The sequence below is a fragment of the Halichoerus grypus genome, chromosome X, assembly GCF_964656455.1.
Source record: "Halichoerus grypus chromosome X, mHalGry1.hap1.1, whole genome shotgun sequence".
Classification (NCBI taxonomy): Eukaryota; Metazoa; Chordata; class Mammalia; order Carnivora; family Phocidae; genus Halichoerus; species Halichoerus grypus.
In genome coordinates, this window is record NC_135727.1 from 87,040,332 (window position 1) to 87,064,840 (window position 24,509).

The 24,509-nt window shown below is 49.1% G+C and overlaps 2 protein-coding genes and 1 pseudogene across 4 annotated transcripts; 2 read left to right on the forward strand and 1 right to left on the reverse strand.

The window, feature by feature from the left end:
• Positions 1 to 314: 314 nt before the first annotated feature.
• Positions 315 to 2,135, forward strand: LOC118547936 (mitochondrial dynamics protein MID51 pseudogene; annotated as a pseudogene).
• Positions 2,136 to 9,735: 7,600 nt separating this feature from the next.
• On the forward strand, positions 9,736 to 12,125 carry HSD17B10 (hydroxysteroid 17-beta dehydrogenase 10). Its single transcript, XM_036111728.2, has 6 exons — positions 9,736 to 9,823; positions 10,196 to 10,360; positions 10,992 to 11,156; positions 11,269 to 11,397; positions 11,479 to 11,587; positions 11,790 to 12,125. The coding sequence occupies exons 1-6, from the start codon at positions 9,797 to 9,799 to the stop codon at positions 11,978 to 11,980; spliced, it is 786 nt and encodes a 261-aa protein (XP_035967621.1). The 5' UTR covers positions 9,736 to 9,796; the 3' UTR covers positions 11,981 to 12,125.
• Positions 12,126 to 12,274: 149 nt separating this feature from the next.
• On the reverse strand, positions 12,275 to 24,504 carry RIBC1 (RIB43A domain with coiled-coils 1). 3 transcript variants are annotated; one of them, XM_036111721.2, is made up of 7 exons: positions 24,401 to 24,504; positions 21,051 to 21,167; positions 19,631 to 19,712; positions 19,082 to 19,426; positions 13,442 to 13,560; positions 12,611 to 13,005; positions 12,275 to 12,504 (listed from the first exon to the last, which is right to left on the reverse strand). In XM_036111721.2, the coding sequence occupies exons 2-7, from the start codon at positions 21,165 to 21,167 to the stop codon at positions 12,423 to 12,425; spliced, it is 1,140 nt and encodes a 379-aa protein (XP_035967614.1). In that variant the 5' UTR covers positions 24,401 to 24,504; the 3' UTR covers positions 12,275 to 12,422. The 3 variants fall into 3 exon arrangements, with proteins under 3 accessions (XP_035967614.1, XP_035967605.1, XP_077920344.1); XM_036111712.2 differs by lacking the exon at positions 24,401 to 24,504 and adding an exon at positions 24,157 to 24,389; XM_078064218.1 differs by lacking the exon at positions 24,401 to 24,504 and adding an exon at positions 23,697 to 23,813.
• Positions 24,505 to 24,509: the final 5 nt, after the last annotated feature.

Genomic DNA, 24,509 nt, shown 5'->3' on the forward strand with positions numbered 1-24,509 from the left:
AAGGCGAATCCTGCGGAGTGGTAGTGCACGTGCGTGCGCGCGCGTGCGCAGTCCGTGGCTTGACGCCCAGCCCCTGCCTGTCCCCCATACCCCAGCGGAGCTGAGAGGTGGTGCTCAGTCTCTACTGGGCCCTGCTGCGCCAGGGTCTAGAGCTTCGCTACACTGATGGAGACTTCTGTCTTGCCTCCATCTCCCGTGAGCGAGAGCAGGCTCTGGTGAGCGCAAAGGCAAGAAGGATGACAATGGCATTGGCACAGCCATTGATTTTGTGCTCTCCAAGTGACCGGCTGGTGCTGGGGGTGGGTGGAGCGGCCATGTTGGCAGTTAAGCAGATGTACGATAGGGCAATCGGTACCCCTAAGCCCCACCCGCCTAAGCCATTGGAGGGGGGGAAGGAGCTGGGAAGAACGGAACTGGATGGGCTTCCCCTCCCCCCCTCGGCCCCCCATTGCTGAATAAGGACACGAAGACAGGCCTGAGCCGGTCCCTGCAGACCCTTCTCACAGACTCCTCAGCCTTTGACACGGGTACATTCTTCCCGCCCCGGCCCAAGCCATTGGCCGGGAAGGGCCAGGTAGACTTGAAGAAGTCACGACTCTGCGTGTCCCTGGAGGAGAAACTTCTTAATGTGATCCGACCAGCACCACCCCCAGAAGCCCTGACTTTGGAAGTGCAGTATGAGCGTGACAGGGATCTTGTCATTGACTTCCTGCCATCAGGGACTCTTGGCGACACCGTCTTGGTAGCCAGACCACACCAGCTAGCACCGTATGGCAACCTACGGTGGCTGAGCCAGGGTCCTGCAGAGAGGGCACACCTACGGGCTTTAGACCAGGACGATTTAGGCTGCCAGTCTCTGTGCCTCAAGATCCTCAAGGCCATATGCAAGTCCACTCGGGCTCTGGGCCACCTCACTGCCAGCCAGCTCACCAACATCATCTTCCCCTTGGCCCAGGAGGAGGCTGACTGTCCAGATATGCTGGCAGACCGATTCTTATAGGCCCTGAGGGGACTCATCAGCTACTTGGAGGCCGGAGTCCTGCCCAGTGCCCTAAACCCCAAGGTGAACTTATTTGCAGAGCTCACTCCTGAAGGTATAGATGAAGTGGGATGTACTCTCTATTGCTCACTGTCTGAGCCAGAGGTGCTGCTGCAGACAGGGCAGGTGAAGGTGGTCAGACCCTGGCTTCTCCGTTAGAAACACGGGGCTGTAGAGTTGGTGCCTCACGGGGTCCCTAGGTGCCTCCTATCTTGCTGGTCATTGCCCCGGTCACTTCATGCTCATCAGAATGCCATCTCCTGTCTCCTATTTTCTCACCCAACCTTCTATTTTTGTTACCAAACACTGCTCCTACTCCTCCCCTCCCCCTTGCTCCAGGCTAATATTTCTGGAATGAATAGAGAAGGTGGAGCACTGGCCTGAGCTGGTGTTTTGCATTGTGGTCCAGGTTTTCTGTTCCTGTCTGCCCTGCCCTTTGGCCTGTTTCTTTTCAGTGTCTTCTCTGTCTTTTCCCCTTGTTCACGCCTTCTGTTTTGCTCTTTCCCCTGGAGTGTATCTGCCTAGTCAAGATGTTGCCTTTTCGTTGAATGTCACCAAAGAGTTCTGATTGCACGTTTCCGAGCCGAGCTCTGCAGAGTGAGTGCTCAGACAGTATTTAGAGTTTCTGGGGGTAAAGCTAACTTTTGACCAGGTTCCTGGAGAAGAAGCCCATTTTCCCCTGCCTCCTGACCAGCTCATATTCCTAAGTGCTAAGAAGGTCTCATGGGAACACTGTTATTGACCCACACAGGGGTAAGGCTCAGTATAAACTGGATGCCAAGTTGCTTGGAGATTGTGTTCTTTGGTGGTCACCACTGAGACTGCAGTGGGGGAGCTGGTGGTGGTGAAGAGGGCCTAGGGAAGGGTGCGTGTGCCCGATGGCTGAGCCATCAGCGCTGCTGTGTGAGCAGCCGGGGGGAAGACAGGGGAGGGAAGGGGCTGTCGGGACAGCACCTGTGCGAGTGCTCTTGTTCAGCCCCTTCCTTGCCTTATTGCCAACTAGGATGAGGCCTTCAAGGACACAGCCTTTGTGGTAGAGTTTGAAGGGAGGTTGAGAGGTGGCAAACACCGGCTGAAAAATCCAGTCACTGGTTGAGGCTTGGCAACCACGTTTCTTCCCCACGAGGCCCTGCTTTCCAGGATGTTGCCTGAGCGCAGGAACAGCCAGCCCTTCATTCCCCAGTGTCTGCCATAGGAACGTGAGGGGGCATTTGCTGAACTCTCCAAGCCCCGCCAGAGGCCAGAGGGCAAGCAGCCGGGGCGCTGACCTCTTTCCCGTCCTGTCTCACCTCGCAGCTGGGGAGACTGGTGCTATCCAGGAAGAGCACGCAGGGGTAAGACACATAGGAGAGGGAGGCGGGGGCTTCCTATGCTCCTTCTGGTTTCCAGCTGCTAAAACCCCGCTGTGTATTGCAACGTCAAAAGTAGCCTGAGGGTGGGGAGGAGGGTCTCATACACTACGTCAGTGCAAAAAAAAAAAAAAAAAATCAGGGAAAGTTGTTCATACAAATGGATTTCATACCGCTTCCCCATCTCATGGATATCAATATGTTTTAGTCAGGGTTTGCATGTTTTCTCACTGGACTAAAGCTTTCTCTTGTAGACAGGCCACTGCTGCTTCTGTGAGAAATGATTATCCCTACCTGAGGAACCCCTCTCTAACTTCAGAGTGATCAGGGAACCCATTTTACTGGTCAGGTGCTTCAACAAGTGTGTGCTGTTTGCTTTCACTGTGCATTATCATCCCTAGTCTTCAGTTAGTCACATGAACTAGTGTCACTATTAAGACTCAATTGGCATGAGTTGTAGCAACCCTCCAAATACTTTGGCCAAAAGCACTGTCATTGGTACTGTCATTTTGTGAAGGCCTAATTGCTTCTGTTAAAAATAACTGTGCTTTGGGGCGCCTGGGTGGCTCAGTCGTTAAGCGTCTGCCTTCGGCTCAGGTCATGTTCCCGGGGTCCTGGGATCGAGCCCCGCGTCGGGCTCCCTGCTCCGCGGGAAGCCTGCTTCTCCCTCTCCCACTCCCCCTGCTTGTGTTCCCTCTTTCGCTGTGTCTCTCTCTGTCAAATAAATAAATAAAATCTTTAAAAAAAAAACTGTGCTTTGCTAGAGCAATTTTTTCACAGTGCACTCTTGGGAAATGATAACCTTAAGCATCACACCTTGCAACCTGGAGATTTCATATGTTGGAAAGGCACCTCCAGAAAGACTCTTCAACCTCGCTGAAAAGGCCCTTATGGGGAACTTCAAACCAACCCTTATGCTGCCAAACTCCAGGGAATAGACACTTAGATTCATGTGATGCATCTGAACAAAGCACCAAACCTTGACCTGCACACCATCTGGTGACCTGAAAGTAAAGATTTCCTGGAATTGAAGGAGATGACATCTGATGAGACCGCTTTCCCAAGATGACCAGACTACGCCTGTATACCTTTTTCTCACTGTTGCCTCTCTCTTTTCTGTGGAAAGACAAAGCCCTTGTCTGCATTTCCCAAGCCCTTGTGGAAGGAGGAAACCTCTTCTTTTGATTATGGCCTTTCAGAAACAAACTCATTATGATCCCAGGACAAATTAATTTTCAGTTGCTTTTTCTAAAGGGTTAGGAGGTTCAGAATTCACAAAAGTCTTTCTTTCATCTGAACTATTAACTGACTTTGGATTCTTATCCAAATGCATGGCCTCTGAATTTGCAAACTTACGGACTATATTATCAATAGCACGTTTGGTTCCAAACAGTTCTTTGAGATAGCAATATTGTTTTATTTTTATTTTCTTAATTATAAAAGATCTTATTTATTTGGGAGAGAGAGAGAGAGCACGAGCAGGGGAGAGGGACAGAGGGAAAGGGAGAAGCAGGCTCCCCCACTGAGTAGGGATCCCGACGCGGGGCTCCATCCCAGGATTCTGGGATCATGACCTGAGCCAAAGGCAGACGCTTAACCGACTGAGCCACCCAAGTGCCTCTAATAATACTGTTTTAAAATGTCTTTGAAGTTTTGCTGTTTTGCAAAAAGTTCATCAGGTGTTGCTTCATGTTTATACTTGCACTGTATCTTCCCAAATACACTCAGTTAATTTTTTCAGTGTGCTCTTGCAGTATTCACTATCCCGTGTTCATGGCCACTTTAAGCAGAGATGTCCAGGAGGCATACATGACTCTGGGTTTGCCTTCATAAAGAGAAACTTTCTCCCCTAAGTTGGAATAAGTGCCAATAGATATTTCAGCTGGCTACTTTCAGACCTAGTGTCTTGATGTAGAACCATCACACAGTTTGAAATTATGTTACTTCTGTTTTGTATAATTGTTTTAAATTTCGTATTTTGTTGTCTATCAAACTTAAAAAAAAAAAAAAACTTGATGTACCCAGTAAGGCTATCTGGCTCAACCCTTCAAGATGATTTCCAACACTTATGCATTACGCTCCTCTCCCTACTCGTGCATGCTCTCTCTCTCTCTCTCTCTAATAAACAAATAACTCTTTAAAAAAAAAAAAGAGGAAGAGGGGAGCCTGGGTGGCTCAGATGATTGAGCGTCTGCCTTCCGGTTGGGTCATGATCCCGGGGTCCTGGGATCGAGCCCCACGTCGGGCTCCCTGCTCAGCGGGAAGCCTGCTTCTCCCTCTCCCTCTGCTCCCCTGATCTTGCTCTCTCTCTCTCTCAAATAAACAAATAAAATCTTAAAAAAAAAAGAGGAAGAGATCCCTGTTCTCTCAGGAGGGTAAGTATTGGTTCAGAGGTGGTCATACAGAACTGTGGGAGCCTGATAAGGGGTATCTCGCCAGTGGTATCTTGGGTGTTATCTGTGGGGTAGGGTTGCCAGATTTAGCAAAGGAAAATACAGGATACCCACTCAGATATGAATTTCAGATGAGTAACAAATAATTTTAATATAAGTATGTCCCAAATATTGCATGGTAGATACTTATACTAAAAATTATTTGTTCATCCGAATTCAAATTTAATTACTGAGCACCCTGTATCTCATCTGGCAACAGCACTACTGTGGGTGGTATTGATGAGGGAAACAAAGGCAAGAGAAATGTAGCTTAAATTAAATCTCCTTACAGCTTACATCCCACTGATAGATACCAGAAACATACAGAGCGTGACCTTACTCAAGGAACTCATGGCTGCCTTAGTGCCTTAATGTTTCCATTTTATTAAAGACTAAAATAACCTTATCTTTTAAAATTTTTATTTTATTTAAATTCAATTAATTAACATATAGTGTATTATTAGTTTCAGAGGTAGAGTTCAGTGAGTCATCAGTTGCATATAACACCCAGTGCTCATTACATCACGTGCCCTCCTTAATGCCCATCACCCAGTTACTCCATCCCTCCACCCACCACCCTTCCAGCAACCCTCAGTTTGCTTCCTATAGCTAAGAGTCTCTTATGGTTTGTCTCCCCCTCTGATTTTGCCTTATTTTATTTTCCCCCCCTTCCCCTATGATCCTCTGTTTTGTTTCTTAAATTCCACATATGAGTGAAATCATATGATAATTGTCTTTCTCTGATTGACTTATTTCGCTTAGCATAATACCCTCTAGTTCCATCCGCGTCATTGCAAATGGTAAGCCTTCTTTTTTTAAATATTGTATGTGTGTGTGTGTGTGTGTGTGTGTTTGTGTATATATATATATATACCACATCTTTATCCATTCGTCTGTTGATGGACATCTGGACTCTTTCCATAGTTTGGCTATTGTGGACTTTGCTGCTTAAACATTGGGTTGCAGGTGCCCCTTCGGATCACTATGTTTGTATCCTTTGGGTAAATATCTAGTAGTGCAATTGCTGGGTCATAGGGTATCTCTATTTTCAACTTTCTGAGGAACCTCCATACTGTTTTCCAGAGGGGCTGCACCAGCTTGCATTCCCACCAGCAGTGTAAGAGGGTTCTCCTTTCTCCACATCCTTGCCAACATTTGTTGTTTCCTGACTTGTTAATTTTAGCCATTCTGACTAGTGTGAGGTGGTATCTCATTGTGGTTTTGATTTGTATTTCCCTGATGCTGAGTGATGTGGAACATTTTTTCACGTGTCTGTTGGCCATTTGTATGTCTTCTAAAAGTAACCTTATCTTAACAGCAGCTAGCCACTCAAGGTCCTGAAAGCCTTGCTTCCAAATTCCTTCAAGACTTATGCTATCCCTAACCCCCACTAATTAAAAACTATATAATCAGTCACTCCTCACAATCCCAGTGCAGCTCTTTTTGCCCACAGGTCCTGTCCCCATGTTATAATAAAATCGCCTTTTTGCACCAAAAATTTCTCAAGAATTCTTTCTTGGCCATTCGCTCACAAACCCAAAAACTTCCAAATTTCATCATCAAGTAGTGCATTGTTGCTGGAAAGTACAGTGTTATACAGACTGAAGTCAGACAGCAGGTAGCAGACTATGGAGAGCACCGAAAACAAGGGGAAACCACTGAAAGGGTTTAACACAAGGATGATAACATAATAAAATTTGAGTTTTATTTATTTTTTTATTTTTTTAAAGATTATTTATTTTTTATTTATTTATTTATTTGACACAGAGAGAGAGACAGCTAGAGAGGGAACACAAGAAGGGGGAGCGGGAGAGGGAGAAGCAGGCTCCCGGCTGATCAGGGAGCCTGATGCGGGGCTCGATCCCAGGACCCTGAGATCATGACCTGAGCCAAAGGCAGACGCTTAATGACTGCCAGAGGTTTTCACAGCCTAAAAAAGGCTAAGAGACACTGCTCTGAAGAGTAACAATAGCTAACATTTACATAGCTCTTGCTAAAGGCCAGGTACTGCTCTGAGTACCCTTTTTTCTTATATAGTCATTCACTCGTTTATTCCTAACAACTCTACAAGATAGGTGCTTTGATTATACCCATTTTATGAAAGAGGAGACTGAGGCACAATAGTTAAGTAACTTGCCCAAGGTCATTCAGCTAGTAAATGATGGAATTGAGATTCAAACCCAGGCCTTCTGGCTTCAGAGTCTGTGCTGAAAAGTGAAGAAGTTGAATTAGTAGGATGTCAAGAGACAAATGGTTGGAGGGTGCCAGCAAGAGTGGTTAAAGAGAGAAGGGGAACGAGAGAGGGTCTACACTGGCCAGAAGAAAAGTAGGAAGAGGCTGCTAGGTGGAAAGAAAATGGAAAGACCCATGGAATAACAGGGTTCAAGGAGATAAAAGAAGTGTGGAAGGGAGGAGAGCCAAAATGACTGGGACAACATGTTCAGAGTGAGAGATGGTGGTGTGTAGATGCCAGGGAAGTGAGGGAGTCATTCCAGGGCATGGCAAGGTTAATAATGTCGCCTAGACAGAAGTGGTTAAAATCAAGAGGAGGTGAAGGTCCCTGGAGTTAAGCAGATGAAGGAATCATGAAGCTGGGCCCCAATATTCTCCCAAGATTGTTTGATTGATTGACTGATTGACTGATTGATCAATTCATTCATCAGTATTGAGTGTCTAGTACATGCTAGGCAGTGCTTTGGGGATTGGGTAGCCAAGTGGTGAACCAGTAAGACAACATCCTGCCGCTGTGGGGCTTACCTTCTAGCAGGGAGAGAACTACACAACACACACATGCACGCACACACAAATAAGACTGGGTTAGACAAGGCTCAAAAGCCTTGAGGCACAATTCCATGACACAAAAGTTCTGAAAAGCATACTTTGGAGCCCAAACCCATTAGGTGACAAAACCTGACCTGAAGTAATGTGAGGCTGTCTATAGTTTTGATTCACACTCAATGTTAATAATGTTCACACTTTTCATTCTAGAAATATTAATGTTTAATTGTAAGTGATGCTCTAGACCTTTCTCAGTAGTTATGTAGTATAGAGTATATGCAGTATATAGAGTTATGTAATATAGAGTAGGTCTTCCTTTGTAAAATTAAAAAAAAAATCTGAATTCCAAAACACACCTGGCCCCAAGATTAGAAAAAAGATTACGGGTCTGTAAGTGCTATGCAGAGAATTCAAATAGGCAATATGTTGGCTCACAAATTGGCCCCTGTACATGGAGAGCATGGAGAGACCAAAGATAGAGGCAGACTGCCCCAGATTGGTAGGTGGCAGATTTAACAAGCAAGGGAATTTACATACAAGGCTTGTCTTGGACAGCTGAAAGATGAGTAGATCTCTGCACCCACCAACTGGAATCTTAAAAATTTATATAGAGGCTTTAGCTGGGTTCAGTCATGTGTTCAGTCCAGATGGTCTCAACAACATTTTACTCTCTCAAGGCTGTGTCCCTGAAATGGCTCTGGCCGTGGGAACATTGGGCAGAGCATACATTCCAAAGACAGGGGAAGGGGTGCAGAGATACCCATTGCCGGCTCCAGCGCTCAGGTCAACCAGTGGTCACCTCCTCGATAAATTCCTCCAACACAATGGGATAAGAACTAGGTGTCTACAGCTTGAGTGGTCAGGGAGAGGGAGGTGACATTTAAGCTTAGTTCTAAATGATCAAAAAACGAAAAAAAAAAGGCAGTCATGTGAACATCGGGGAGAGAGAATTCCAAGCAGAAGGAACAGCTAATGCAAAGATGAACACAAAGAGGCCATGTGGCTGGAGCATATTGGGCCCAGCCAAGAGTGCTATAAATTGCTGGGAGGACTGCATGTAGTCAGAAAGATTGTGAATCTTGTACTGAATCCTTTGATGAATATGGTATAGTGACCACGAGTGTGGTGGTTATCAACAACTAGGAGGCCCGGAGGGAAGTCTTTCTGGGTGGGAAAGCATGTGGGGAGATACTTCAGATAGAGGAAACATAAAGCTGAATGGGGCTGAAAATGTAGACTAAATTTATGGCTCGAAGACCTTGGTTTGGGGAAGAAGTCAGGGAGGAAGTCAGATTAGGTAGATTAGGTGGGCTCAAGATTCTAATCGGGATGCTGGCTGAAAGATGTTCTAGGGTGACCAAAGAGCCGGGTCTAAAATGACGGTGTCTGGTTGAGGTCCCCTCGGCAATGTGTGATTTGGGCTTTGGGATTTAAAACAGGTTTGACACAGATAGAGGACAGGAGAAAAGACTGAGCTGATGAAAGATGTTTTTGCTTCTCTGGGCTTGTGCTTCTTAAGAATGTCTGTCTCAGAATGTCTGTCTCCTAGCTTCTCTGTCTCTTAGTGGCTCTCCACATCCATGTCTCTGAGATCCTGTCTGGCATCTCTGTTCCTCTCAATCTCTTCCCTAACATATTTCTCTTTGATGGCTCTCAGAATCTCCATCTTTGGATATCTATGTCTATGTCTCAGAATCTTGTTCTCTGTCCCTTCCTTTGTCTGTGTCTGTACTATAATTATCTTTTCCCCCAACTGAACTGTGTCCTTCTGGAAGGCATGAACCTTTTCGTATTCCTCTTGGTATCCCCAGTGACCCGCACACAGCCTGGAATATAGGGGTCTCTCCCATGTTTACGCTTGAACGAAGGCTTTTTCTGAGGAGTAAGGAAAACTCTCAATCTCCTGTCCGCCTCCTCCCCGCGGAGCTGGCCGCCTGCCCAGAGATCAGCTAGAGAGTCCGGCAGAGAGCGTCGCTGGTATCGCGCTGCCGCAATCGGGTTCTCTCTCCGGGGGAAGGAACTCCGGCAGCACCTTGCGGAGGCCTCGCCCTCTCTGCCCGGGGCGCGCGCAGCCGACGCCACGCCCCGAAATCGTGCTCAGCGCCCCCCCCCCCACTCCCCCGCCGCCCCACGCCTCCGCCTCGGCCAATCAGCGCCCGCCCGCCCGCCCGTCCTGGCCGCGGAGAGTTCCTAGCAAGATGGCTGCGGCGTGCCGGGGAGTGAAGGTAGAGGGTGCTTCGCTCCTTCCGGCTGCTCCGCCGCGCCAACCGGGACCGCGCGGCCGTGGACCCAGGGGGAAAGAGATCAGTGCTGGGAGAAAGAGTCACACTTGTCTAGGCCCGGGAGTGCGGCGGTTGGGCTCGGGAGGTGAAGGTCAACTCTCCGCGGCTTATTGTGTGGGGGGTGACTGGATGGGCTGTCGGGGCATGAGACGCCGGAGGTCCCGTCCTGAAGGAGAGGAAACACACCTGGGTCACACCGCCGTCGCAGAAGCCTGGAGAACACAGGAGCTTCCGTCGCAGAAGCCTGGAGAACAGGCAGATGAAAGGGTGGGGGTGGTCTGCGCAGTCTACCGTTGACCGTTCCTTTCTTCACAGGGCCTGGTTGCTCTAATAACCGGAGGAGCCTCTGGTCTAGGTCTGGCCACAGCAGAGCGACTGGTGGGGCAAGGGGCCACTGCTGTGCTTCTGGACCTGCCCGACTCTGATGGGGAGGTCCAAGCCAAGAAGTTAGGGAAGAGCTGCGCCTTTGCCCCAGCTGATGTAAGTGTGGGCACGAGGTCACCGAAACCCGCCTGGGAACCCGTGGGGTCCCCTTCCCTAAGGGTGCTATCTGTGTGGACAGTGGACCCATCTCCTTGTCCCTTTTGGCCTGAGCCCTCCGTCCAGCACTGTGGGAGCACCTGCAATAAGGAATGTACAAAGCCTGGATCCCCAGCAGTGGGGATGGGAATTGGATATATCAGAATCTCCTGGAGGGGGTATGTATAGTTTGAAAATGCGTATTGTGCCCTGTAATGTTATATTTACAAAGTTGAAAAACTTCATGAAACAAATTACAGAAAGTAAAGCTTGATGAAATCATCTTAGCAGGTAGAGGTACAAAAAAGCTAGTTTATCATCATATCAGCAGTTCTTGAAACCGCTCTGGTCCACAGAAATCTGCAGGGGTATGTGAATTTATCAAAAGAGGGTATAGATTTGAAAACAGTTTTGAACACTACAGCACCTAACGTTTTCACTTTTGCCCCACTCTCGTGTTTTCTTTTGGCCTCCTCCTTGCTTACGCAGTTCTGTTGTTACTCAAAGACTGGACCTGCGCTCCCCTTGCCCAGGTTTAGTGGTGAGTGTGTGTGCTGGGAGATGAATACTTTCTCCACCTCTCCCTTTGAAGGTGACCTCAGAGAAGGATGTGCAAGCAGCCCTGACTCTAGCAAAAGAAAAATTTGGCCGTGTGGATGTGGCAGTCAACTGTGCAGGCATTGCAGTGGCCATAAAGACATACAACTTAAAGAAGAATCAGGCCCATTCCTTGGAGGACTTCCAGCGAGTTCTCAATGTAAGGCCTTGGAGGATCCCCAGGGGTGTGAGTAAAAGGTATTTGGCTGTGGGTGCCTCCAAAGCTTTTAGGGGACAAAAGGCCCTACACCATGTCTCTGCTGGTCTTTCAGGTGAATCTCCTCGGCACCTTCAACGTGATCCGCCTGGTGGCCGGTGAGATGGGCCAGAATGAGCCAGACCAGGGAGGCCAGCGTGGGGTCATCATCAACACTGCCAGCGTGGCTGCCTTTGAGGGCCAGGTGTGTGGGCGAGGGCAAGGCTTGTGCCTCCTTGGTGACTTGTTAGGGTCCTTCCACGTGTGACCTCTGCTCCTTCTCCAGGTTGGACAAGCTGCATACTCTGCTTCCAAGGGGGGCATAGTGGGCATGACCCTGCCCATTGCTCGGGATCTGGCTCCCATGGGCATCCGAGTGATGACCATTGCTCCAGGTAGAGATAGTCCCTCCCTGCCACACGTGGGATTGGGTAGGATTCATGGGCATTTGAGAGGGGAAACTATCTACCAGCTAAGCAGCAATAGCCTTCCCCCATTTCTGGGCATTGGGAAGTACCACAGGTAGAGCTAAGGTGGGGAGGGACCAGGTAAATATGAAAGGAAGGGTGGGCCTCTGATTCTGACTGTCTTGTTTAGGCCTATTTGGCACCCCGCTGCTCACCAGCCTCCCAGAAAAAGTGCGCAACTTCTTAGCCAGCCAGGTGCCCTTCCCCAGCCGACTGGGTGATCCCGCTGAGTATGCTCATCTGGTACAAGCCATCATCGAGAACCCATTCATCAATGGAGAGGTCATCCGGCTGGATGGGGCCATCCGCATGCAGCCTTGAAGGGAGAGGGCAGAGAAAACACATGCTCTTCTCTCCCTGCTTCCCTTGGAGTACTTTACTGCAGCCTGGGAGGAAGTCCCACAGCCATCTTGTAACTCTGCCCAGCAGTCACACTCTGTGCCTAATAAAGTCTCTGTTTCTCACACGGAGTGCGTAACACTGTGTGCTGGGGAAACTGGCATGGGGAAGAAAGGTGAATGGGTGAAGACTGACAGGGTCAGATGCTCTAAGCCCAGGGGTGGGGTGGGAAAGGCAGTACCTCATACCTTTTGTGTCCCATGACAGCACACAGCCTTGATTTTACTGGTAACTTTATTACCTAGGGTCAAAGGTAGGGATAGTGGGGGAAGGAGTTGGGGGAGGGGGCCTGAAGCATTCTCCTCTCTGACTCCCGGGCTTCATGAGCTTGCTGAGGGAGAAGAGAGAGATGAGCATCTTGAGCTTAGCGGCTGCTGGTGTTGAACTGTAAATAGTATTGGGCCGTAGGTTGATTGGTGTAGATTATAGAATTCAGATAATTCTGCCTGTGAAAGAAGTACAGAGGCATCAGCTGATGAGCTTTCCCTCTCTCCCTGGCCCTTCCCATCCCTCCCTTGGCATTCATCCACGTTGCCACCCCCTAGAACTCACTGGGCTTTTTGCTCCTCATCCAGCTGCTGATTGAAGGAGCCCAGCCCCCTTTGAAATTCAGCACAGAGTTCCCTCTCCTGCTCTTCTAGCTCCATTGTTGCTTGGGCCAAGCAAAAGGTCTGGCTTTCCCATTTGGCATCCTGTGCTTGGTCAGCCTGGCGCTGTGCCTCCTTTTCATGGTATTGCACCTCCTGGACTTTCCTGATGTCAGCTCTCTGCTCTGGAGTCATGCCCTTCCAACAATAGGGCAGGACCCGGTGGGGAGCCACAGGGTGCTGGGCAACCTGGGGGTTCTCCGTCAGTAGGTCACTCGTGATCTGGTTCTGGATCTCCATGAGGTTGGCCTCCTGTTCATGCTGCCACTCACGGCGCTGTCGCTCAGCCAGTTCAGCTGCCTGGTGGGGCCCCCGAATATGAGCATTTGGGTACCCAACTTCAGGGAGCTCTCAGTCACAGGGGAGGGGAAGACATGGCCCTACTCTCCTCCATCTCTGGGAGAGAAGGACCAGCTCTTGCCTGGCCTTTGAATGACCTAACATAGGGGCAGGGGTGGAATGGACAGGGACCTTCCCTGCCCTCTGGAAACCCTTAGACTGAGAGGCTGGGGAAGGGAGGGTGGTGTTCTGCTCTCAGGTCAGCCTCAGTCTGGATATGGGGAAGAGCATCTTCTGCCCTAAGAGGGGCCTTAGGTGAAAGGGGATGTCCTCAGGTAGATGAGAGGGCCGGTGTTGCTTCAGGAAAGGTTGTGTGGGCGAAGACATGGCTAAGTTCCCCAGGACTTTGCTCAAGGGGTTGGGGAGAGCCCGGTGCACTGAATGGCCCAAGCCATACCTGAGCTTTGTTGGCATTGGCCGTGGCAGACATCATGGCCACGCGACAGGACTCCTCTAGCTTGGCCAGTTGGGCGGCCCGCATGTCCATGGCTAGGCGCAGCTGGTCATTGAGCATATCTGCGCAGAGAAATATGGCCAGGGCACTATACTGGCCTGCCCCGTTCCTGGTTCACTCATTCAGCCATTTGTTCAACAAGCTTGGTGGATGTGTGGATGTGTATGCTTGGGAGGGGAATGTCCTAACTGTAGGGATGTGGAAGGAGTTACTCTTTGAGGCTTAGGGATAGCCAAAGTAGCAGCAACAAGGATTTCTCAAGTGCCTAAGTGAAAGCTGCAGGGAGATGGATCAAACATAGATCATACCACCATGGTAAGGGCAATGACAGAGGTGTATACAGGGCATTATGAGAGCTTTGGGTGGTGGGTGAGAGGAAGGCTTCCAGGAGGAGGTGATCCTCGAAATGCGAATTGCATATAGAAAGAAAGAGCAAAAGGCATGCCAAGCCATGTTTTAGTCTAGCCACACTGGTCTTGCTGTTTCTAGATCATGCCAGATACTCCTGCCTCAGGGATTTGTAATAGACGTTATTCTTGGCTCCTGCTCTCTTGCTTCTCCCAGGTCTTGCTCAAATATTGCCACCTCGGTGAGGCCTTCCCTGTCTCTCCTACCTCAAATTGCAACCTCCTGTCCCCAACATTTATCCCCCTTCCCTGATTTATATTTCTCCCTACCATTTGTCACCATACTCTACATTTCACTGATGTTGTCTATTGCCTGTCTCTCTCCTCACTAGGAAGTAGCCTTGTTGAGGGCAGGGATTTTTTTTTTTAAGATTTTATTTATTCATTTGAGACACAGAGATACAGAGAGAGAGACAGCATGAGCAGGGGGAGAGGCAGAGGCAGAGGGAGAAGCAGGCTCCCCGCTGAGCTAGGAGCCAGATGTGGGGCTCGATCCCAGGACCCTGAGATCATGACCTGAGTGGAAGGCAGACGCTTAACCATCTGAGCCACCCAGGCGCCCCGAGGGCAGGGATTTTGTCTGTTTTATTCACTCCCATGCCCAGAACCTAGATCCGAGCCTGGCACATAGTAGGGGCTCAATAAATATTTGTCAAATGAATAAAGGAAACCAAGAAACAGTATGGCCTGTATCTGAAACTACAAATAGTATGCTCTTGCTGGAGCATAAAATGCAAGGGACTAGGGAGCTTTGCAGGGGCCAGACTAAAGGCCAGAAACTTGCCTCGAAGGTGGTGGGGAACATGGAAGGATCTTAAGCAAGGGGGCGACACAATCAGATTTGTATCTTAGAAAGCTCCTCCTGGGGGCCAGTATAGAATACAGTCAGACTGGTGGGAGACAGTGGAGGTAGGAGAGCCATCTTGGAGGGCTCAAAGCAGGCCCAATATATAGAAGGGTTACATCAGCAGTACGTGATGAGAGTAAAGGAGGGGGGCAGATTTGGATGTTTCCCAGGGTCCTGGCTCAGATGACTGGGTGCATGGTGTGGCCACCACTGGAAGTAGAAGATACAGAATGAAGAGCAGGCTAGGGAACATGGATGAATTGTTTAGGAAGGCTGAGTTGAAGGTGGTCAGCAGGCATCTGGATATCTGATTCTGCGGGTAGAGAGTCCTCAGCACAGAGATGGTGACATGGCAGCTGAAACCAGAATGAGGGCCGAGGGCACCTGAGGTAAGTATGCAGGGGAGGGAAAGCAGTGTGCCAGGGACCAAGTCTCAAGAAAGAAAGGTGTAATGGAAAAGGAGCCCACAAAGGGCAGACACAGAGGGAATGGTCAGAGAGCTAAGAGCAGAATGTACTAGTACAGAAGCCAAGGAAGAGAGAAGCTCAAGAAGGATGTGATCAGAGTCAAGTGGAGCAAGAAAGGTCCAGTCGAGGAAAGACTAGATAGAGCCTCTTGTACTTGATAACACAAAGGCATTGTGGTTTTAGTAAGAGTAGTGTCAGTGAAGTTGGGTGGGGAGAGAGGAGATCTCCCAGGGGGTTGAGGTGTGACTGGAAAGGAAGAAAAGACAGCAAGCGGAAGCAGATTTTTCAAGTATGGCTGTAAAGGAAGACAGCTAGCTCGCAGCACCTAGAGGAATCACAGGGCGGAGGGAGGCTTTAGTTTTTTTAAGAGGGGTTAGACTGGGGTGCCTGGGTGGCTCAGTCGTTAAGCGTCTGCCTTCGGCTCAGGTCATGATCCCAGGGTCCTGGGATCGAGCCCCTCATTGGGCTCCCTGCTCAGTGGTGAGCCTGCTTCTCCCTCTGCCGCTCCCCCTGCTTGTGTTCCCTCTCTTGCTGTGTCTCTCTCTGTCAAATAAATAAAATCTTTAAAAAGAAAAAAAAAAGAGGGGTTAGACGTAAGCAGGTTTACAGCAGGCACAGAAGGAATCAGTGGAAGGGGAAATGTTGAAAACACAGGGCAGGGGATACCTGAGAGAGCACAGCCTGGGGGCGGATGGAGGGAGCGGCAGGGGTAATGGGGGTCCCCTAAACACAGGCTTAAGGCTTGGCTTTGAGGAGGTACAAGGACACGGACCTCAGAGGCTGGAGGGTGGCAGGGGCTAGGGAGGATGGATAGGGGTGCGTGGTTTCATTTCATTCGGCACGGCAACCCGGAGAGGAAAGAGCAGCACCATTTTTCAGGTGGGGACACTAAGAGGTCTGGAGGTGAAGTAAAAATGCCCAAGGTTAATAGTCAGCAAGTAGTTGGTTGGGAATTGAAGCCAGGTCTCTTGAGGGATCAGCCCACGCTCTTTTCATTACACTGCGTGCACGCTCCCTTGGTATTCTGCTGTCCCTGTTGCCTGGCTCTGCCTTCTCATACACCCGCCTGCTGCTGGCCCCGTGGTGCCTCTGCAACCGCTCCGACAAGAATCACCAGAGACTCCAAAATTTCAAAATCCAATAGACAGGTTTCTGTTCCTACCTAAATTTCGCCAGAGCATTTGCCATGATTGATGGCTCCCTCTCTGAAACGCCTCCCTTGACCTCTGGCCCTGCTTTCTCATGGTGACCAAGAGAAGGCAAGTCTGGTGGCGTGGCCGAGTGTGGGCCATGGGGCCAGCTTGCCCGAGTCCACTTCCCGCCTCCGTCCCCCACTAGCTGCATGCCTGGGCAAATTATTTCACATCTCTGTTCTTCAATTTCCTCCACTGAAAATGGGGATAATACCAGTGCTTGCCTCATGGAGTGGCTGGGAGGATGGCATGAGTCATGATGTGGTAGCAAGCTTAGCACAGTGTCTGATACACAGCAAGTGCCCAAGAAAGGTTAGCTATTATTATTTTATGCATCTTTTATCCTACCTCCCTGATCCCTTTATTGTGAGCTCCTTTTCCTCTACTCATTCATTCACGCAAGATACATTTACTGAGCATCTACCATGTTATCAGGCAGTGTGTAAGTCACCGGAGTTGTAATAGTAAGACAGCTCCGACCTTTGTCCTCACAGAGTGTACTATTTGCTCACCCTTTCCCCAGGCTCCATCCAGGCTTAGCATTCTGTTCCTTTGCAAACCCTTCCCCTGCTTCGGGCCTCCAGATCTCTCCCTGCAGCCCAGACCAGCTCTATGCCACCGTAGGATCATATAGATAGATGGCTGCCTGTTGGCTGCCTCCTCGTGGCTGCAATAGTCTTCTATCTTATCTCCTTGCCTCTTGTCTTCCCCTCTAAGCCAATCTCCACAACAGCTGGCAAAGCTTTTAAGTCTAAAACACAAATCCTGTGGCCCCAGTGCACAACACCCTCTCCCTCCCGTGGCTCCTACCTCACTCAGTAAAAGCCAAAGTCTGCACCATGGCCTGGAAGGCCTACTGGATCTGGCCCCTTCACCTCTCTGACCTCATTTCCTATCACTCTTCCCCTCACTTGGTCTACTTCAGCTACTCTGGCCCCACTGCCATTCCTCAAACATTCCAGACACCCTCTCTCTTATGGGCCTTTGTACTAGCTACCTCCTCTACTTGGGACAGCTCTTCCCTCGATTGTTTGCATTGCATTGCTTACTCCCTTGTCTTCAGATCTGTATTCAAAGGTTACCTCAGTGAGGTTTTCCTTATTTAAAATGGCAGCTGTGCACCCCTCTCCCAAAGTCCCCACGTCCTCCCTTTTGTGCTTTATTTTTCTCCCTAGCAACTACCTTAACCACCTTATACAGTTGACCCTTGAACAATGCGGGGCTTAGGCAACCAAATCTTTAAAAAAAATAAAAAAAGAAAAGAAGGGGCGCCTGGGTGGCTCAGTCGGTTAAGCGTCTGCCTTCGGCTCAGGTCATGATCTCAGGGTCCTGGGATTGAGCCCCGCATCGGGATCCCTGCTCAGCAGGAAGCCTGCTTCTCCCCCTCCCACGCCCCCTGTTTGTGTTCCCTCTCTTGCTGTCTCTCTCTGTCAAATAAATAAACAAAATCTTAAAAAAAAAAAAAAAGAAAAGAAAAGAAGACCATAGGGGAGAGAAAATACGTTTATAGTATTGTATTTATTTTTTAAAATCCACATATAAGCAGACCTGTGCAGTTCAAACCCGTGTTGTTCAAAGGTTCACTGTATATTTTACTATTTTATCTTGTTTATTGTCTGTTCCCATTAGAGTGTGAACTCCATGACAGCAAGGATTTTTCTATTTTGTTCACTGTGCCAGGCACAAAATAGGTGGCTTAATATATGCTGAATATTGAAATGGTCTTGTCACTCTGCTTAAAACCCTTAAATGGTTAACGACTGCCTACGCGATAAAGTCACAATTCCTTAGTTTGGTGTAGAAAATTCTTGCACGTTTTCTCTTCCTCCAACCCCTCAACCCTAGGCTGCACTAACACTAAACTGTTCATGCATCCTAAACCCTTGGACTATTCACAGCCCCAGTTCTCTACCTCTTGCTGCCCCCTCTGCCTAGAATGACCTCTTCTTGACCCTCTCCCTGACTTGGAAAAATTGTACCCAACTTTCCAAAATTGATTCCTAACAGCTGACTTGTGCCACCCCCCCATCCTGCTTCCCTTTCCTTGTGAGAATTGACCAATCCCATATTGATGTTCCCTCCGTGTCCTATAAACACTTCTGTCACAGTACCCATCACAGCACCTACCAGTGTTAAAGCGTAAGTATTTGCTGATGAATGACTTGTGCATTTATCTTTTCCTCTTTTCCTAAACTGATTTTCTAGAAGGGACATGGTCCGTGAGATCATGGAGGTCATGGTCGCGTATAGTGTCACAGTAAGAGTAGCTACTGGTTACTGAGCACTGATGTTTGTGCTTTACATACAGTATCTCATTTCAGTCTCATTCGAGCTCTGCGTGGCATGGATTATTATCCCCATTTTAAAGATGAGGAAGCTGAAGCACTGAGAAGAAAATTCATTTGCCCAAACCAGGTGGTAAGTGGCAGAGCCGACAGGTCTGTCTTCACTATGCTGCCTCCACATAATGGAGTTCCAGGCTGATTGGGTACCAATGGCTATACTGTCAGTTACTGAAGGAGGTCAGGGAGTTTGGGGTCTGCTCAGTCTAACCTTTCAGCATCAGCTCTGTGGGTAACTGGACCTCCCCACTCCCTGGGTGCTGTACCTGGCTCAGAGCAACTCCCCACCAGGCCTTGGGTCTCAGCCTGGAGGGCGCAGCTACTTACCTGTACACTTTTCATCAGCCCTGACTTGACGTTGCTCCTGCAGCTGCCTCTCCAGGCCGTATCTGAACTGCTCCTGCTGCATTTTCAGGTACGTGGCCCTCTCCAGGTCCTCCCCAGCAAAGCACTGCAGGCTGGCTGGGCCACAGGGGGGATCTCTGTGGCCAAGACGGGCTGGAAACTCCATCCAGAGTTGGCTAGGATTCCAAAGGTCAAACTCTGGGCAGTTCTTGAGCTGCTGCTTTTGCTCCCGAAATTTTTGGAGTTTCTTGGCCAGCCGACGTGTCCGTTCTGCCTGTTCCTTCTCTAGCATCTGGGCTACCAGATCATACTGCTTCTGGTAGGTACCTGGGGGTGGTGGGCAGGGACATGGAGAAGGCCCCATGGGAGAGACAGAGCCCACTCAGCATGGCCTCTGCTCCCAAGGCCCATCGGGTTTGTCCCACCACACCCCAGGCCTCAGGCGCCACTCCAAGGCAGAACTGCCCTACCTCAGCCCACTCAGGCCCTTACACTATCCTTCTTGGCTTGCCCTTAGCCTTGAGCTTTTACCATAAGCTGCCTCCTCGCTCTGTTCTGTTGCCTCTCGAAGCTTTCGCTCTTCCACTTGGCTGTTGAGGGCTTTGACATCCACCTGATCCCAAAGAAATGAGCTAAATCAGGGTAGGGGACCAACAGTGGGCCTTGAATGCTCTAATACAAACTGCTCAGAATTTACCCTCTTCAGAATCCTCCTATAGATCCTCAGTACCTACTGGATAAGGGTCTACCATCTGAACATGGTTTGTAAGCCCCTCACTGGTCTAGCCTCTGCCTCCTTCTCCATCCTTATCTCAGTACCTCCTTCCTCTGCCCCACCCTCAGAGCTCTGTGCTTACGGTTCCCTGTGACATCTGAGGCTGTTTGGAACAAAGAGCCTTTGCTCCAGCTGCTCCCTCCCCTTGGAACTCTCTTACTTCCTCTCTTTACCCAAATTCCTATTCATCCTTCAAGACCAGCTCAGGCCTCACCTTCCTGATTCCTTAGGCAGGTGCTACTCCCACAGAATCTAGGACCCACTGTCCACATTATATTGAAGTTTGCCTCTGTCGATGATCTCCTCCACCAGACTGTGAGCCCATTAAGGGAGGAGACTGGGCCTTAGTCAGCTTTGTACCCTACTGCCCAACCTAGTTCTTGGCCCGGACCAGACCCTGAGGAAACACTTGCCAACCGGATCTCAATCACACCACACATCTCTCAGCCAACTACTTAACTTGGGTCAGGCACTGAGCCACCACCATATGTTAATATTCACTTTCACACTTCATTTAGCTTCATTTTACTGAGAAGGAGCCTGGAGCTCAGAGAAGATAGGTGACTCATTCAAAGCCACACATCTAGTAAACAGCAGACCTGGCCCTTGAGCATAGGTATGAGGTCTTTTCCAGAATACCATGCTGCATTCCGCGACCCCCCCCCCCATATCCACCTACCCAGCAATCTATTTTTTTCTTAAACTATCAATATTTTCTGTTTATTTTTTATTGTAATTCCTTTAAAGCATTTCAAGAGAGTGTAAAAGGGAATACAGTTTAGTGAAGAGTAAGTCCCTCCCATCTCTGTCACTCAGCCTGGTTAACAGTTTCTTATGTAGCCTTCCGGACAGCATTTAGGCATACACAATACCAAATATTCTTCAGACTTCTTTTGGCTCCATGTTACCTGTCTCTTGAGAACCAGGCCACTCAGCCCAGAGCTGACTGGAGGAGAGTCACTGTCACTGGCTCCTCTTCCCCCAGTCTCTTCCCCTGCACCCCCAGCCCACTTCCTTCCCTCACCCGGGAGTGGATGCCTTCTCTCTCTCTCCTTCCTTTCCAGCTGGAGGGCCTGCTTAAATCAATGAAGGCCGTAACAGACACTGCTACATTCCTCTGTGGGTGCAGGAGTGAGGTGACCCCTGGTCCCAAGAAAGTCCCCATTGCCTACTCACCCCCATGACTCGGGTCTGCACATTGAAGAATCGGCTCTGTCGCTCTTTTTCTCGATTTCTTCTAGCCTCGATGGCTGCCACCTCCTTGGGATCTGCTGACAGGTCTACCTTATACATCTGGAGCAAGTGTGGGGTGGAATGGCCAATCAGTGCTGACCACCATCCTTGACTACACCCCCACCCCTCTTCCTTTCTTCCTACAGCACCAATAACACCAGTTATTGATTCCTACTGATTTTACCTCCTGATATATTTCATACCTGTGCCCTACATCTATGCTGTCACCACCCTAATTCAGGCCTCACAATCAGGTGCCAGACAGTATCCTCAGGAGCCTCAGTGGCCTCCCTCGCTCCAGTGTTACCCTCTCTACTCTTTTCTCTGCACTAGCTACCAGAGTGATCTTTCTGAAAGCAAATCTGACCATGGCACACCTCAGCTTAAAAGCTTTAAAAGCAACAGGGCACCTGGCTGGCTCAGTCAGTGGAGCATGTGACTCTTGATCCCAGGGTTGTACGTTCAAGCTCCACGTTGGGTGTAGAGATCCCTTAAAAATAAAAAATCTTAAAAAAAAAAAAACCTTTAAGAGCAGCATTAGGGGTACCTGGGTGACTCAGTTGGTTAACCTCAGGTCATGATCCCGCCAGCGTCGGGCTCCCTGCTCAGCAGGGAGTCTGCTTCTCCCTCTCCCTCTGCCCCCCAGCCCCGGTCATGCTCTCTCTCTCAAATAAATAAATAAAATCTTTAAAAAATAAATAAAAGCTTTAAAGCAAATGGCTCCCCAGTGTTTACAAGATAAAGTCTAACCCCCTTTGCCAGATTTATAAAAGTCTTCATGATCTGACCCTTGCTCATCTTTCCAAGTCTCATGCTCATTTACAACTCTCCTCCCTTCATGTTATGCTCTATTCAGTTTTCCCCATTTCAGTAAATGGCACCACTATTTCCCTTTTTATTTGTTACTTATTCTCTAGTCACATGAAAGGCTAGAGGGCTTACATTTGCCTGTGTTCTTTCATATTTTGGGAAGCCCACTTTTGGCAACTGTGGCCAAAACCACAGCCAAAAACACTTTTGCAAACATAAATCTGATCATGTCTCTCACCTGCTTAAAATCCTCCACTGGCTTCCCACTGCACTTAGAATCAGATCCAAACTCCTTACCATGGGTTTCAAGATCCGGCTCCCGCACACCTTTCCAATTCATCCCACATCACAGTCTCCCTCACTTACAGTCCTCCAGGCACACTCGCCTCCTCTCAAGTCCTTCAACACAACTATTCCCATCTCAGGGCCTTTGTACATGGCATTTCTTTGTTCAGAATACCATTCCTCAACTCCTCCTATAGCTAGTTCCAATCCTTTATTTATTTATCCTTTTTTAAAGTTTAAATTCAATTAACATATAATGTATTATTGGTTTCAGAGGTAGAGCTCAGTGATTCGTCAGTCATATATAACACCCAGTGCTCATTACATCAGGTGCCCTCGTTAATGTCCATCACCCAGTTACCCTATCCCCCCAACCCCCTGATCCTTTTTTTAAAAAACCATTTTGTGACTGAAATATTTGATGTATACAGCAGAATATATATAACCCACATGCAAGTGAAGAAGCATGATAAAAGAGACCCATGAACCAACTCCCCAACTTAAGAAATAGAACTTGATCAATATTATTAAAGTGTCTTACGTCTCTTCTCCCTCATCCTTACCCTAAGAGATAACCACTGTGCAAATGTGAACAGAGGCATTAATATACTGTGTATGAACTAAGGGTTGCTGGAGGGGAGGGAGGTAAGAGGATGGGTAAAAATGTCTAGAATTTTGCCTTTCTCATTTAAGTTTTTAATCCATTTGGAATTGCACTTTATATACAGTGTGAGAGGTAGGGACCCAATCTGATTTTTTTCCAAGTTCCATCTCATCTTTTTAAATGGAACACTAGTTCCTGTCAATTATATGAGATTGCTGTCCTTTGGTCATTTTGTCCCCCTAGCCTGATTGTGACTGTTTTTCCCAGTTGAATTCATTTGTGGTTCCTCTACTAGATTCCATCAACCAAGCTTTCTCACTTTCCTGGACTTGTAATAAGACTTTTAGACTCTTCCCAGCCTCCAGATGTCATTTTAAAAGTGGTTTCAGGAATGGTTATGGCAACCACCAGACCCTTTCCATGTCTAAGTCTAAGCACTAACCCCAGCCAACTCATTCCATTTGTCACCACAATGTAAGGTCACTGAAGGGGAAGATTTGGCAGATATTTTAAGCTTCTTGGATTGCTAAGGCCATGACCTTGTAATGAGTAGGTGGTATAAGGTGATAGGGGGATGAAAGTATGAAGGAGAAGGATAGAAAATTCGGGGAACAGAGAGGGGAAAGGGACAGAGGGGGCAGAGTGGGGTGGGGGAGGCAGAAAAGGAAAGAGGAAGGAGGGCAACAGGGTAGTAGACAGGAATGGAGGACCGACAGCAAGAGAAGGGGAAGGAGGAAAGCAAGGGAGGGGGCCAGAGGGGGATGGAGAGGAGGAAATGGGGTGGGGATGAAGCACGAGGAGAGATAGATAAAATGGGGAGAAAGGAAGGAGAATAGAGGTGGAGAGCAGTGGCTTAGGGACCCTGACTCCCGGCGGTTCACACAAAATACCTTTCTTAGCAAAGAGTGTCAATTTTGAAGCTCCCAGGTTGGGTTTAGGTTCAAGTGGCCAACAAGTGGCTCAGGTCCAAGACTATTCTTAAACTACAGCAACAGTCTCTGGACTCTGCTTGGAGAAAGAGGAGGGAGGCAGGGGATAGAGGCAGTACCTCTGGCCATAGCTTTCCCTAGCTCGTGACCCTGTCGCTCCAGAGTACCCTCATCTCCCTTCAAACTCCATCCCCCTTTTCACCCCAGCCCCCCTCCCACCCCACCCCATCCCTACCCCCATTCCACTGCACTTCCAACCCTACTTCACCCTCAGCTTAGTCTGAGCTCCCCTAACACCAAATCCTCCGGCCGGCCCCTCCTTCCCGTCCAGCCCTCACTCCCTGGGGTCCTTCCAATCCCCGAGCCTGTTCTTGTTTGAGCCTTCCAGCAGGCTAGGCTAAAGCCGCAGCCAAGCTCCCACCTTTCTCTTGCCCTGGAGGGCATAGCCCTGCTGTGACTTGTTTCAGCAAGCGTGGACTCGCGTCCCGCCTGCTTCCTCAGATCCCAAATGCTGCTGCGCTCTTCTACGGTTCAGCAGGCAGGGTCAGCGGTTTGCGTTGCCACGCAACAAGAAAGGGGGGCGGGACCCAAACTCCTGTTTTAAGCTCGCGCCCAGGCAACGGATTAACAAAACTTCCACGACACGCCCCTGGTTCCGCTCTCACCGGAAGCCAGAAATCCCGTTAGGCCTGGACTTATTCTCGCGAGGTTTGTCGTACGCCCGGCCTGCACTGCGGTGTTTCCCGCGCGGGCTACCCCAGTTCCCGGGTGTAC

Excerpts from the sequence above, each read along its gene's own strand:
- HSD17B10 (XM_036111728.2), top strand. The coding sequence starts at position 9,797 with ATGGCTGCGGCGTGCCGGGGAGTGAAG. Across the intron at positions 10,361-10,991 it reads GCGCCTTTGCCCCAGCTGAT|GTGACCTCAGAGAAGGATGT; the intron begins GTAAGTGTGGGC and ends CTCCCTTTGAAG. Across the intron at positions 11,588-11,789 it reads AGTGATGACCATTGCTCCAG|GCCTATTTGGCACCCCGCTG; the intron begins GTAGAGATAGTC and ends TGTCTTGTTTAG.
- RIBC1 (XM_036111721.2), bottom strand. The coding sequence starts at position 21,167 with ATGTATAAGGTAGACCTGTCAGCAGATCCCAAGGAGGTGGCAGCCATC. Across the intron at positions 19,427-19,630 it reads GAGCGAGGAGGCAGCTTATG|GTACCTACCAGAAGCAGTAT; the intron begins GTAAAAGCTCAA and ends CACCACCCCCAG. Across the intron at positions 13,006-13,441 it reads CCAATGCCAACAAAGCTCAG|GCAGCTGAACTGGCTGAGCG; the intron begins GTATGGCTTGGG and ends GGGCCCCACCAG.